Here is a 15,769-nt window from a genome sequence, read left to right as displayed (position 1 = left end):
GACTGAGATTATGCCTTATGTGTAAGTAGTGAGCCCTATTTCCATAACGTGGACCTTTTTCTTCAGCCACAGAATAATTGATGTGCCTTTTATGGCTGTGGAAACGTTTGGCTTTCAACTACTGTTATCATCATTACCATTTTCATTACAATTATGGTATCTATTATTAACATCTGTTGTTAAACATTTACACCTCAAAATATACTGTAGCAAAGGACCGGGTTTAACTCATCCCGCTAAATTTATTAGAGTAAAGTAGTGTAGTGTTGTTTGATAATAATAATTTTATGCTGTTATTTTGTCATTGCATGGCATGTCAGTATCAGTGATCTGTAGGTTATACCAGCATGGCCACCCACCTCGGTATGAGAGAAAGAATATTTCAGTAAATCTTAATTCAATCAAATCTACAATGCGCTATTTGCAGTTTTAAGCCCTATTCGAACAGGATTAGTCTTACTGGGGGAGGTCGGGTAATGTAATTATGTGCACAAGCACAAAACACCACATCTGTCATTTTAGCCCCGTCCGAATCTGCCATGTCAGTTATTTTTACATGGCAGGAGAGTAACAATTCCAGACAGAATAAGCTACTGCTGATAATACTAGTCCTGTGCTAATTGACATCCCTGTGTTTTGAGAGAAATGTCTGAGTTTGACAGGTGTTGCTCCCGTTTTGAGCAAAAAAACAATAACTGATTCGATAAATAGTTTTTCATAGCCTATATATGAAGGGCCTACATGTGTCAACTTTCACAGTAAATGCTTTTGTTTATAAGTTTTGTGTGAATTAATTGAACATCGCCAACATACATCAGTAAAAAATATTGCTCCTATTTAATGCAACCCTTGCTGTTAATAGATGGCAAAGCAGCAGCATACAACTGAGCTAAACATTAGGAAAGTATCAATTCACTTTGTCATCCATAGCCTAAAAACGCATCTCAAGTGCAAGTGCACCGTTTAGCTCACATCTGAAGGCTGGGGGGCATTTACTGTAGGATGTCTTCTAATAAAATATCCCAACATAAAATAGTGATTATGACCACGCTTCCTAAATTCAAATGGTATGGCGACAATATACCAAAGATGGTTTGGTATGGTTTCTAAACTTGGGAACCAAGCTGGAGTTATCAGTGTTGCCCCATTATCACCGGGACTTGTTGAAATATCTTCACACCTAGAAAAAAAACTCCAGGCTTCCGTCATAACTGTCCATTTATTGAAAAAAATATGATTCACAGGGATCAGCTTTGAAGAAAAACAACAACTCTGGAATAAGGGACATTCTGGGCTAATAATTACATAACATTCTCTAGTAATACTAGTCACATGTGAATAGGGTTTTACAGTTACATTTAGATAAAGTTTTTCTTATGGTCTAACAAAAATCTTAACATTGTAGAAGGTTATGACTGAAACCAGCCCTTAATGGTTACCTTTATGTCAAATTAACCAATTAACCTATCAATTTCCTCCAATCCAGATGAACCAATCAACCATGGTTTCCGTTAACCAATCACCTTTCTCACCTGTTGTAGGTTTGGAACTGCCCTTCATGATGATGCCCCACCCCCTGATCCCGTGCAGCTTGCCCCCTGCTTCTGTCACCATGGCAATGAGCCAGATGAACCACCTCAGCACCATCGCCAACATGGCCGCCGTCGCACAGCAACAGAGCCTGCCCTGCAGAATGGTCACCTCAGTTATCAAGGTAAGCTGTGTATAATAAACATAATACTAAACTGGAAAGTATTATATTATATGACAGTGTTTCCCAATCCTTATCCTTAGGACTCATAACTTTGTTACTGTTAGGGCAAAAATAAAATATGCACCCATTTGGGTCCCCAGGACCAGGATTGGGAAACACTGTTATATTCCAACATGGCCGATGTGGCACAGCAGCAGAGCCTGCCCTGCAGAATGGTCACCTCAGTAATCAAGGTAAACCGCTAGAATGGACTTAATTTACTAAAATGTATAGTAAACACATTACAACATGGCTGCCATGATACAGCAACAAACAGAGCATGCCCTGAAGAATAGTCACCACAGTCATTGAGATGGACTGCCAGAATGGACACACACTGTGTATAACTAACATACAGCTCTGGACATTTAAAGTTACTTATCCTGAACTTTTGACTGCGATGACAGAGTGAAAAGCACTATGGAAATGTACATTGATTTACATAGCATCTACTTTCATGGACCTTAGTTGTCACTGATGACCTTGTCACTGATGTCCCTCTGTCATTGACAGGAGCGTGTCCCAGACAGTCCCTCCCCCACCCCTTCCTTAGAGGACGGCAGGAGGCCCAGCAGCCACCCGTCGTCCCACCGCAGCAGCAGTGTCTCCAGCTCACCGGCCCACACAGAGAGCTCCTCAGACAGGATACGTACGTCCCCCTATTCCCTCCCCATGCAACGAGTCAGACTGGCTAACTGCGTGTTCAGTTCCGCAAGTAAACAAACCCACCCCGCTAACCCACTAACCCAATTTTGATATTGTTGTTTTTGTTGTACTGAACCGATAAATTGATTGATTTGGGATTTGTAGTGCTCTTCAATCCTAGTCCTAGTTACTCACTGGGTGTGTAGGTTTTTGTTTCAGCCCAACAGCAGTAACACACCTGATTCAACAAATCAAGTGCTAGATGATTAGTACACTTGATCAGTTTAATCAGGTATATTAGTGCTGGGATGGAACAAATCCTTGTACATTAGGGGTTCCTTAGTACCAGAATTGAAAAACACGTATTCTGAATCATCCACGTGTTCAAAATTTGATAGTTAGAAGTTAATTTCCAAAAACGGCATATACAGGTCAATTCGAACAGACAAAGACATCTTCTAGCTCACCTGTACTACTCTCTCTCTCCTCTCCAGCCATACATCAGAATGGTCTTTCTATGAACCAAATGAACCAAGCTCTGCTGGGCCTCTCCCCGAGCATTCTGCCTGGGCCTAAAGAAGGAGACCTGGCCCACGACATGAGTCACGAAGCAAAGAGGATGCACATTCACAAAGGTAAGACGTGTCCTATTGATAAACCTATATTCACGTTGACAAAGGTAAGATATGTGTCCTATTTTCATACATATACAGTGCCTTCAGAAAGTATATTCATACCCCTTGACTTATTCCACATTTTGTTGTGTTACAACCTGAATTCAAAATGGATTAAATATATATATATATATATATTTTTTTTTTGCTTTATTTAACTAGGCAAGTCAGTTAAGAACAAATTCTTATTTTCAATGACGGCCTAGGAACAGTGGGTTAACTGCATGTTCAGGGGCAGAACGACAGATTTGTACCTTGTCAGCTCGGGGGTTTGAACTGTATTTAAAAGGAAATACAGAAATATCTCATTTACATAAGTATTCACACCCATGCGTTAATAAGTGTTAGAATCACCTTTGGCAGCGATTTCAGCTGTGATTATTTCTGGGAAAGTCTGTAAGAGCTTTGCACACCTGGACTGTACAATATTTTCCCATTACTCTTTTCAAAATTCTTCAAGCTTTGCCAAATTAGTTGTTGATCATTGCTAGACAACCATTTTAAAGTCTTGCCATAGATGTGCATGCAGATTTGCCACTTAGGAACATTCACTGTCTTCTTGGTAAGCAACTCCAGTATAGATTTGGCCTTGTGTTTTAGGTTATTGTCCTGTTGAAAGGTGAATTCATCTCCAAGTGTCTGGGGGAAAGCAGTTTGAGCCAGGTTGTCCTCTCAGATGTTTCCTGTGCTAAGCTCCATTCTGATTTTAACAAAAATCCTAATTAACTCTCCAGTCCTTAATTATTACAAGCATACCCATAACATGATACAGTCACCACTATAAATATGGAGAATGGTACTCAGTAATGTGTTGTATTGTATTTGCCCCAAACATAACACTTTGTATTCAGGACAAAATGTAATAGCTTGGCCACATTCTTTGCAAGTATTACCAATTAGGTTAGTATTGTGGAGTATAACTACAATGTTGTTGATGCATCTTCGGTTTTCCCCTATCACAGCCATTAAACGCTGTAACTGTTTTAAAGTCTCCATTGGCCTCATTGTGAAATCCCTGAGCTGTTTCCTTCCTCTCGGGCAAAAACATTTCAGCTTTTAATTTTTAATAATTTGTCAAAAAACATCATTCCACTTTGACATTATGTGATATTGTGTGTAGGCCAGTGACAAACTAAATCTGAATTTAATCATATTTTTTAATTCAGGGTGTAACACAACAATATGTGGAAAAAGTCAAGGGGTGTGAATACTTTCTAAAGGCACTATACCTTGCAATGTATCGTATTTACATTCCATACATGTATGTATGTTCCATAAGTCGTTTCGTTTGGTTATGACAACCTCAATGCAACCATGTATTGAATATTGAAAAAACGTTTATGTTTAGATATGTCAATACAATTGTAAATTATTTTAACTGATTAAAAAAAAGGATTACTACTTGTTCACTTATGGTTTACTTGTAGCAAATACCAGATAGGTAAGTAATCTTAGTAAATACTAGGTGAAAATGTACCTTTATTTATGATAAGTAGTCTACTAAATGCTTAGATATGTCTCTATACTGTAGATGAATTCCACTACCATTCCCCTCTATTGAGCAAGATTTAGAAACATGTATAAAACAATTTTACTCAAACAAGGAGCAGATACAAATGTATAATGCTCTGAGTTAAACATAAAATGATTCAAATAATATATTTTAGTATTCTATGATGGTTTAGAGTTGTGCTGGGGTTGGGTTTGTGTGGTGTTGGGTGGGGTGGGGTGGAGGTGGATAATGATAACAAAACCACAGTGGAAATCATTAGGCTGTGTGTTCCCTTTTGGTTAGCGGCTAACAATTAGCCCAAAGTGGAGATCAGCTCTCGTCCTTCCACTCACAATATGAAGTAGTAAATAGTAATAATTAGTGTGATCATGCTCTGAATTCATAGGTCAAACTCCACGACTGTGTGTGTGTGTGTGTGTGCGTGTGCGTGTGTGTGCGTGCGTGCGTGATTGAGTGCATGTGTGTGTCTACATGTGTGTGTTACAGTGTGCAGAGCTGCAACCATCGGGGGACATAGTGTAATAACCATTGAATATAAACAAGCATGATCTTCTTCTACCCCCATCTGCATTCTCTGTACTACTCTGCTCAGTGCTCACCTCAACCAGTCTTTGCATAAACAGAGACATAACACCTAAACCTCAGCCTATTAACACCATGCTGTTCTACCATACACACATTACAGTTTTGTTGACAATTCAGACCTGTGATGTCCTATGATATGTGATAGAGAGAGAGAGAAGGGGGGGGGGAGTGAAAACCAGACAATCCATTTATGTAACACACACACAAACAAACACGACCACATTATTATTGAGATTGTAAATTCCTAATATGTCACCAGTGTTGATTAGGATTCCGGGCTCTCCAGCGCGGTTGTACCAGAGGTCTCGGTTCTGCAGAAAAACATTTTTATAAAATAACCCATTAATGCAGAGGAGTGCAACTAAATTAGTTACCAATTTGCTGAGCATGAATTAATGAAGAGAGCTTCTCGCGGCTCCCACAGTTGTAATTTTCATAATAACCCCGGACCTTTATTTGGCAGGTTGTTTAGTTTTTTCGTTTGAAGGTTTTCATTAGTCTAATGAGGAGTGTGCAAGGGCGAGCAGTCAGCACAATTTACATGAGGAAGCTATCATAATAAATGAGGCAATTTGAATAACACACACAGCTTTATGCGGTGAGATAAGAGAGATTGTATTCGGTCGGCAGACCCAGCGCTGGTAACCAATACATTAGAACCCAACTAATAACCAAAGTAATCCCAATAAAAGCTTTAAGTGAAGGAAATAAAATGAATGATAGATATATTGAACTGTAATGATATGATACATGATGCATTAGATGAGTAATATAAATGTGTTCCATTGTTAAAGAGCGAGGGAATTGGAGGGAGGGAGGAAGGGATGGAGAGGAGGGGGTCTGCGATTTGCTACTTTGTTTATGGCAAGCTTTTTAATTAGGATTGTTCATCGGATCAGTTTGTTTAGACAAATAAGATAACATTCCAATGGTTTAACGATATTTCTCCACTTGTTTGATCTTTATGGTCTTGGTCGAGAATTGAATTAATCTTGTGCATTATACTCACACAGAGAGAACAGAGGAGGGGACTGTAGGATGCAGTGTCCTGCCTCTGCCTCCATATATGAGGGTTAATAATATCTGCTCGTATCGGCTATTGAAGACAAAGTACACCGTTACTGACGCGGTAATGCATCCGATCATTTGTCGCCGTGAAAATCTCTCATCAGTAAGTGTCTGCTATCGAAGACAGTCAAACTACACAGATACTGCACTGACAGAAACTATCTCTCCGCTCTTTTCCACATCCTCTTTGATGACAAAGGACAAAGACCATTTGTTGTAGTTGAAATCTCTTTATTACTTCAAGTCCAGTCCATCCTCATTCTAGCTCACAACCAGATGGTATAGCTTTCGGGTGTCTTTCCACTTTTTTAACACAATTATTGTTGGCAAGTAACGATCGTTTGCAAATAGGACTTGATGATATGATGATGTTCCATAATAAAAATTGAAACGGCAAAAGTACAAAGGCCAGCTACCAGCTATGTATCTCACATCAAGCTAATTGAATCGCTTCACAAAGGGAAGTCTGCGGTGATCACTTTCGACAAGCCCGCGTCTCGTGAAACAGCAGGTAGTTGACAAACAAAAGGCAGAATAAAAGACATGGAAGCCTTTGGTTGTAAACTCATTTTAGATATCAAACATTGAACATGATTTGATTTACTGGGGGAGAAGCCTTTTTAAACACAAGCAATATGCGCAACACTCCGGTGTTGCTGTAGAAACCATATGGGAGATGAAAAGCACAAACAGATATATTGATTAGCCAAACATAGAACAACGAAATCTAGGGCACCAGACGTTTAATTTCACCAGTAAAAATGTTGTGTGAAAATGCTCTAGATGTTTCTATTCACTTACAGTGGTTATGTTTTGTTGGATCTGGAAATGTGGTGCAATGGAACCAATGGAATACTCTCAAAAGTAGTAAACCTGCCCATCTGTCACACCAAACACCAATCTAACCCTTGACGCATCTGAAAGAGAACAAATACTATTTCCACCCGGGTCTGGAACTATAGTCTTGTCATGACGTCACACAACTCTAGCGGCTAGAATGACTGACAGGTCTCGTATGACACAAGGAGACTTGGAAAGCAAACAATCTGTAAAATGATTCTGTTAACCATATTCTAAAAAGGGAAAGGTTTGACTGTAATGGGATATATGCTCACTTCCTGTGTAAATGTTATGTATCCTTGTTGACACACTGTGAGATGGACTGATAATGTCCCACCTTGGATAAATGGATCATCCTGGTGTATCTGATCACACAGAGACATGTAAAGTGCATCCTGATTTCATTTGATAAAATGGGGGAATAAGTATAATTTTGTAGAAACAATCAGATTTTCCACACATTTTCTATATGGTACTAAAAAGTAATAAAAGAAACTGTAGCCTACTTGTCACTGAAATTGACTAATGTGTGCTGATAGTTTTAATGCAGCATTATATCTCGCCTCTCATTACCCCTTTAACCCTAATTTACTGTAACACAACTTTGTTGAATCTTCATTCAGATCCAGGCAGAGAAGTTCATAAAACTAAAACACAAACAGGAATACATGCATGCTTGCATGCGCACTCACATACGCACATACACACACATACACACACAAACACACACACACCAATTACTGTAATTTAACATTTAAACATAACCTAAATCACACATAATTGGCATCTTTGAAACAAGCATTAGCCAAGTAGTTTGCCGTGCTAAATCAGAGCTACAGTATAGTGTTTGTGTCCAGTAAGACAGTCGGGCAGACATATTGGTGTCATTGCATGGCATTGCAATCCTCCAGGGAGTATCCAATGCTGTTCTCTTCTGTGTTGTGTTCTGCCGACTAACGACATTAGCTGGCGCTAATCCAGACTGAATATACTGAGTCGATCTCAAAGGAAGACAAAAGAACTGAGCGGAAATAGGGAAGCCAAATGTTTAGTAAACTCTTAAAAGGCCCAGCTTAGAGAGTTTAGAGGGTTAGAGAGAGAAGAGCTTCGACTCTCTCTGCAATTGCTACAAGCCTAAAAGGGGGCTCGGAAAATGAATACAAATCCATTAGCGGGTCCTGGTTTCACAGTTATAAAAGGACTTAAGGGCGGGACGTGTTAAACGTGTGGAAATCTGTTTTGATAACATATTGGGCTTATTGGGCTTTGCCGCCGCCGCTGCTCGAATTAATAACACTTAATTTGCAGACGGAAGAAAGCCGTGGCGTGGTATTTCCAGTTAAAGAGATTAATTTTGAAACATCTAATTGACAGGCCAGGGTCAGGCGGGATAAGCAACAGACTCTGTAAGAGACGGCCGCACGGCAAAGTCAAGGTGACTGGAATACGCCTTTCAAAAACACCCGTAGAAAGGAGAGGGAGAAGAAAGAGAGAGAATTAGTCGTCAAGAAGTGTCCCTCCACCCCCTATTCTCTCTGTCTCTCTCTTTATTATGAATGATTTAGTTTCCCAGTGAAAGGTTATAAAAGCCATGTATAACAGTGTAATATCCGTAGAGTGAAAATGTGAAGGTTTGACTCGCAATGTCCTCAAGTCAGCTAGCTACCAGACTGCAGTGTGATAAGAAGCAATGTTCTGAATAACTCCTGCCTCCAAGAGGCTGTTTCCATGTTTTATAGGCTTTACCAAGGAAAAGCACACAAATAGCATTTGTTTCGTGGCAAGTCTGTAAACATGATGAACTGTTAGTGAAGTCGCTAACAACTAAGGCTACTGAAATCTAGAATGTATTCCAAATGGCACCCTTTTCTCTATAATGCACTACTTTAGAGAATAGTCCTATGGGTCCTGATCAAAAGTAGTGTACTATATAGGGATTATGGTGCCATTTGGGACACAAATGCTGGTGTTTACCTTGGCTGAGTATGTGGTGCTTGGCATGTTGGTAATGTAGCATCGCCTAATTACTATTTACATGTAAACATGAAATGAGACAAACAACCTCACAGAATGGCTATTTAGAAAAGGTGAGGAAAAATACAGTAATTTATATTCAGGGTCAACCTTATCTGACTGTAACAGCTGTAGAAGCGGTATGTGTTGTTATTTTGAATCGCAAATTTCCAGAATTGGACATAATCCTACTAATTGTTTTCTGCTTCTGTCCAAGGGCACGCAGGTACAATATGGGCTGGCTATATTGTAATATGCATAATAGCAGATGCTCTGATATGTAAAGTGTGAGGGGGGACCAAGTGCCTGGTTATACTTTTTTCATCATTCTGAAAATAACTCTAACCACTGTATGGCTAATGTGCTTCGGCCTAATCCAATACGATGAGTGATTTGATATTCAATTACTCATATTTAATCCAATGTATATATAAAGCCATTTTTTACATTGGCAGTTGTCTCAAAGTGCTTTTTTTCTCTATTTTTTCTGACAGTCTGGAGTAGAATAGTAAGCATATCAAAGCAACAATGCCTTACTCCTTGTGCCTTACAGTGCATCCCTCTCACACCTCACTAAGGCACTTGTTCATTCCCCCAGCAAAAGGTAACATAAAACAGAGGCCTGCTGCTGTGTGTTCCTGATGGACAGGCAGATTTCACCTTGGCCAGTGAATGATAATGCATTATTAAATTTGCCTCCGCCGCTCTCCTAGATACACTAGGAGCTGACCACAGCATATTTATCTCCCCATCTGAGCCTCACGTTGGCGCGCATCTTGGCAGCCAGAGCGTATTCTGTCACTTTTGAGGCATTTTAAAGATTAAAAAGAAACTCTCTGCCTCTTTTTTTTAACGTTCCTTAAAAGCATCACCCTGCTCTTCTTTTTCTTCTATGAAATGCGATTAGCGGATGGAAGAGGGTGTCACGTAATGGAACATTCATGAGAAAGGTAGGGGGTGGAACAAATATCCAAATGAACTGCCCTCCCCACTCCCATCTACCCCACACCCCCTGACCTGAAGCGATAGTCCCCTCTCTGCACAATCAGCACTCCCTATCTTTCTTCCCTCACACAGGGGGCCGGGTGAAATTTGATTGATCCTCTATCAAATAATGATTTTGCTTGGGCATATGCACTGACAAGTTATTTGATCACAAAGCATTATTGTCTGCCAAGTCACATTCCGGGGCTTGTGATAGCTAATGATAGGTAGATAGGTAGTGAGCATCTTTGAAGGCCCCCCCCCCTCCCGCACAACACCAAGGACACTAGGTTATAAAAAGAAGACTGATGCAGAGCAACTCAGTGGATTGGGCTAAAGTAAGGAAAATAGGGAGATGAAGAGAAGTCACTTACAGGGGAGATAGCTGAGTTGTAATGATACTCTATGTGAATTGAAAACCCATCCATGTCTGTAAAGTGTTTAGGTCGAAATTGTCGAGGTTGTGTAACGGATGTGAAATGGCTAGCTAGTTAGCGCTAATAGCATTTCAATCGGTGACGTCACATGCTTTGAGACCTTGAAGTAGTGGTTCCCCTTGCTCTGCAAGGGCCGCGGCTTTGTGGAGCGATGGGTAACGATGCTTTGAGGGTGACTGTTGATGTGTGCAGAGGGTCCCTGGTTTGAGCCCAGGTTGGGGCGAGGAGAGGGACGGACTAAAGTTATACTGTTACAGTTGCATTTCTGTACCAACCTCAAGAAACAAAGAAAAGTAGTATGAAGCATATAAAAACAACCGTACCTTTTATCAAACACTAGTTAGAGCATTTGAGTCCTATTGAAACCACCTTACTTCATACCATTTTGGCATTAAGCACTACTACTCATAACCACTCAAATACACTTAGGAAAAAAACTATAACTTTTGTTTCGTTCTGCTTTGATGTTCTTCAGGATTTGGAGTTCTGTACTGTATTTCAGCTTCCCCTGACATCATCTCATGTTTGATCAGCTGTTGAATTATCTAAGTGATAGTGCCTATGCTGCATTCCATCAGTCATACTGTAGGTAAAGTACGACTGCCACCAGAACAGGTCTGCGAACAGGATATATCAGGACATTTAGGGCAAGGTGCTGACTTTAGTAGGTAGTGTCTTACATAGCTCAAACTGTCATCTAAATTTATTGGAGGCAGAGTTTGAGCAAATGTTTGAATACTTAGTGTTTTTATACTGCCAGAAGAAATTGTGCTTTTCACCTTATGTAAGCCTTGCCCACTTTACCCAGAACCATTTCAAATTTGTTTGTCTTCCAACTTCCGGCCGATTGACACACAAGGAAAACCATAGTTAAATATGACTTACATTTGTCTATGTAACTATGAAATAATATCACAATAAAGTGCACGGAATTGGAAATATGCACTACATGGCCAATCTGTGTGCTTAGGGTCACTGAACCTTCGCCCCAGTCTGAGGTCCTGACTGCTCTGGAGCAAGTTTTCATCAAGGATACCCCTGTACTTTGCTTCGTTCATCTTTCCCTCGATCCTGACTAGTCTCTCAGTCCCTGCCGCTGAAAAAACATACTCACAGCATGATGCTTCCACCACCATGCTTCACTGTAGGGATGGTGCCAGGTTTCCTTCAGACGTGACGCTTGGCATTCAGGCCAGAAAGTTCAATCTTGGTTTCATCAGACCAGAGAATCTTGTTTCTCATGGTCTGAGTCTTTAGGTGTCTTTTGGCAAACTCCAAGCAGGCTTTCATGTGCCTTTTACTGTGGAGTGACTTTCGTCTGGCCACTCTACCATGATGGCCTGATTAGTGGAGTGCTGTAGAGATGGTTGTCCTTCTGGAAGGTTCACCCACCTCCACAAAGGAACTCTGGAGCTCTGACAGAATGTTGGGTTCTTGGTCACCTTCCTGACCAAGGCCCCTATCCCCCGATTGCTCAGTTTGGCCGGGCATCATTCCATTTAAGAATGATGGAGGCCACTGTGTTCTTGGGGACCTTACACAGCCCGGAGGTGTGTTGGGTCATTGTCCTGTTGGTAAACAAATGATAGTCCCCCTAAGCGCAAACCAGATGGGATGGCGTATCGCTGAAGAATGCTGTGGTAGCCATGCTGGTTAAGTGTGCCTTCAATTCTAAATAAATCACATACAGTGTCATCAGCAAAGCACCATCACACCTCCTCCACCATGCTTCACGGTGGGAACCACACATGCGGAGATCATCCTTTCACCTACTCTGCGTCACACAAAGACACGGCAGTTGGAACAAACAATCTACAATTTGGACTCATCAGACCAAAGGATATTGCTCGTGTTTCTTGGCCCAAGCAAGTCTATTCTTTTTGGTGTCCTTTACTAGTGATTTCTTTGCAGCAATTCGACCATGAAGACCTGATTCACACAGTCTCCTCTGAACAGCTGATGTTGAGATGTGTCTGTTACTTGTTTGGGCTGCAATCTGAGGCTGCTAACTCTAATGAACTTGTCATCTGCAGCAGAGGTAACTCTGGGTCTTCCTTTTCTGTGGTGGTCCTCATGAGAGTGAGTTTCATCATAGCGCTTGATGGTTTGCGACTGCACTTGAAGAAACGTTTAAAGTTCTGGAAATGTTCCACATTGACTGACCTTCGTTTCTTATAGTAATGATGGACTGTCGTTTCTCTTTGAGCTGTTCTTGCCATAATATGGACTTAGTCTTTTACCAAATAGGGCTATCTTCTGTATAACACCCCTGCCTTGTCACAACACAACTGATAGGCTCAAACACATTAAGAAGGAAAGAAATTCCACAACTGAACTTTTAACAAGGCGCACCTGTTAATTTTAACATGGCGCACCTCATGAAGCTGGTTGTGCCAAGAGTGTGCAAATATTTCATCAAGGCAAATGGTGGCTACTTTGAAGAATTTCAAATATAAAATATATTTTTGTGTGTTTAACACTTACTTGGTTACTACATGATTCCATATGTGTTATTTCATAGTTTTGATGTCTTCATTATTATTCTACAATGTAAAAAAATAGTGGAAATAAAGGAAAAACCCTTGAATGGGTAGGTGTGTCCAAACTTTTGACTGGTACTGTATGTCATTATATTAACATGCATATATACAATATCATATAGGTCATTATTAATTCTGGTTAGGCGGTGGATGTGTGTGTTTCTGAAGAGAGATCTCAGGATCAGTGTATCATATCTGTTCTGAGCAGAAAGAATGCTGCTCCCTTGTCTCCCCTGACAGCCCCTCAGACGCTTAAGGATTTATGAATATTTCCTCCATGCAGACATTCCATCTGTGTGACACTACCCGTGGCCTTGAGAATACGTTTCAATCTATTAAGTCAAGTCAAAAGAGTCATTACTTCAAATTGGTGGGGGGAGAGGGAGAAGGGGATAAAGATAGGTAAAGAGAGATAGAGAGAGAGCGAATGGGGATTTTTTTATTTGTTTTATTTATTTAACCTTTATTTAACTAGTCAAGTCAGTTAAGAACAAATTCTTATTTACAATGACGGCCTACCCCAATCTGGACGATGCTGGGCCAATTGTGCGCCGCCCTATTGGTCTCCTGATCATGGAAATGGGGGGAGAGAGAAATAGGGAGGGATAGAGTGACACACTGAATTGGTTACTACTGGAAAAGTACAGCCCATAGGGCAGTTGAAATGTAATGATATCTCATGAGAAAAAATTAGGATGTAACTTTCCCAAAAGTCATGGTAAATATCAGTGTTTTGAGGTCCCAAATTCTAATTAAATGCCTGTAGAGAGTAATGTTTGGAGGAGAGCGTTTAGGAAACAAGGCCCACTGGCCACACGGATTATCTCTCTCTCGTGCTCTTTCTATCTCTCTCGCTCTCTCCACATACATGGGTTTGTGCAGCAAGCGATTTCATCTCTAAGTTAAAGGAACATTAGGGATAGAGGTAGAAAGGAGGGGGAGAAGGAGAGAGAAAGAAGGGAGAACACAGGGCTTGATTTTCCCGCTGTGATAAGAGGGTGGTAGCCAAATGTTACCTGTGTAACCTGTGCCAAAGCATCTGGGGCTCTTGACTTTGTCCCCCAGCAGGGATGGAGCACACTCTCATTTTCCTCCTCCTCTACCTCCTCCTACTCCTCTTCTCTGTCTTGAAAAGGAAATTAGTTAAAAGGTCCAATGCAGCCGTTTGTATTCTAATATCAAATCATTTCTGGGTAACAATTAAGTACCTTACTGTGATTGTTTTCAATTGTGATTGGAACCAAAAATCTACAATTTGGACTCATCAGACCAAAGGATATTGCTCGTGTTTCTTGGCCCAAGCAAGTCTATTTTTTTTGGTGTCCTTTACTTGTGATTTCTTTGCAGCAATTCGACCATGAAGACCTGATTCACACAGTCTCCTCTGAACAGCTGATGTTGAGATGTGTCTGTTACTTGTTTGGGCTGCAATCTGAGGCTGCTAACTCTAATGAACTTGTCTAAAGTAATCCAAAATAGTTTCTTAGCAAAGAGCAATTTCTCTCTGGAAGTGTTCTGAGTAGGGAGGGGAAAATTAAAAACTAGCAATTTGGAACTCTCTTTCTTATTGGTCTATTAACTGTCACCAGGCAGGCCAAAACTCCATCCCACCACAACAGGCTGACATTTAAAAACGGATTTCCAAACAGCTCTTAGACTAAGAGGTCATTATCATAATTTTCACAATTTAACAGTATTATTCCAACCTCATAGTGTGGGAATATATATAAAACACAGGGAAATCACATTATTGACTGCTCTGGGCCTTTAAATGTTTGACTGTGTATCTACATGTGTGCATGCTTGGTCCTGCATGGCTTCATTTGTGTTTGTGTGCACATGTGTTTGGAGTGGTGAAAGACTACATGGTGAAAGACTATGTTTGTGCATATTCTAATGAATCTATGTTGCTTATTTCACGTGCGTTTTTATTGCCTTCGATATTCCACAAAAACATAACATGTCTAAAGATGAAATCCACTTTATCGATTGAAGCAAGGTTCATGTACATTTGTTTCGGAGCTAGGTTTTCTTTGACAAGGTGAAGGAAAAAAACAATCTAATCACTACCGCTACAGTCTGCAGTAGCGTCGTCTTCTATTAGCGGGCAAAGAGGTCACAGCCACTCCATTTGAAGGAGGACAACTTCCTCCCTCCTCAGCCACTGCTGGCAGGTCAAATAAAATCTAATTGTGCCTGGCTGAAAGCACACCGCCCTGCTTTGTGTATGTGCCGCTGACAACCTCCAGGTTTTAGCGCTCCATTATCCTGCTGGGAGGAACACACCGTTTGCAAGGACACAGGCTTAACCTGTCAATATATCACACTGACTGCTCTGGCCCCAGCCAAATGCACAGGCTGCAGGGAGAGACTGTTTCTCTCTCCCTTGATTTGCTCTCTCTCTTTCGCTCAGTGTCTCTTTCTCTATATTTTATCTCTCTTTCTCTCGCCCTCTCTCCTCTTTCATACTCGTTTCTGTCTACCTTCCCCAAATCTATCATTTTATCTACTTTCTCTCTCTTTCTCGCTCTCTCTCTCTCGCTCGCTCTCTCTCCCGCACTCTCTCTCGCTCTCTCGCTCTCGCTCTCTCTCTCTCTCGCTCTCTCTCTCTCGCTCTCTCTCTCTCTCTCTCTCTCGCTCTCTCTCTCTCCCTCCCTCCGTGTGAGGATTCAGCTGAAAGCTCCCGAGGGAGCTCCGGATTCAAACACAGGAACCAG

The 15,769-nt window shown here is 40.9% G+C and overlaps 1 protein-coding gene across 5 annotated transcripts in view; it reads left to right on the top strand.

Moving 5' to 3' along the window:
- LOC115107052 (dachshund homolog 1-like) overlaps positions 1 to 15,769 on the top strand; it is a 249,987-nt gene that overhangs the window by 193,285 nt on the left and 40,933 nt on the right. For 2 of the 5 annotated variants that reach the window (XM_029630418.2, XM_029630448.1), the window contains exons 4-7: positions 1,542 to 1,714; positions 1,855 to 1,947; positions 2,267 to 2,468; positions 2,893 to 3,033. In XM_029630418.2, coding sequence (XP_029486278.1) covers positions 1,542 to 1,714; positions 1,855 to 1,947; positions 2,267 to 2,468; positions 2,893 to 3,033 — 609 coding nt within the window. The remainder of the gene's footprint in view (positions 1 to 1,541; positions 1,715 to 1,854; positions 1,948 to 2,266; positions 2,469 to 2,892; positions 3,034 to 15,769) is intronic. The other 3 variants (XM_029630425.2, XM_029630441.2, XM_029630434.2) reach the window with 3 other exon arrangements.

The sequence above is a fragment of the Oncorhynchus nerka genome, linkage group LG3, assembly GCF_034236695.1.
Source record: "Oncorhynchus nerka isolate Pitt River linkage group LG3, Oner_Uvic_2.0, whole genome shotgun sequence".
Lineage (NCBI taxonomy): Eukaryota > Metazoa > Chordata > Actinopteri > Salmoniformes > Salmonidae > Oncorhynchus > Oncorhynchus nerka.
The sequence above is the reverse complement of the archived record's forward strand: the minus strand, read 5'-3'. Positions and strand labels throughout refer to the sequence as shown.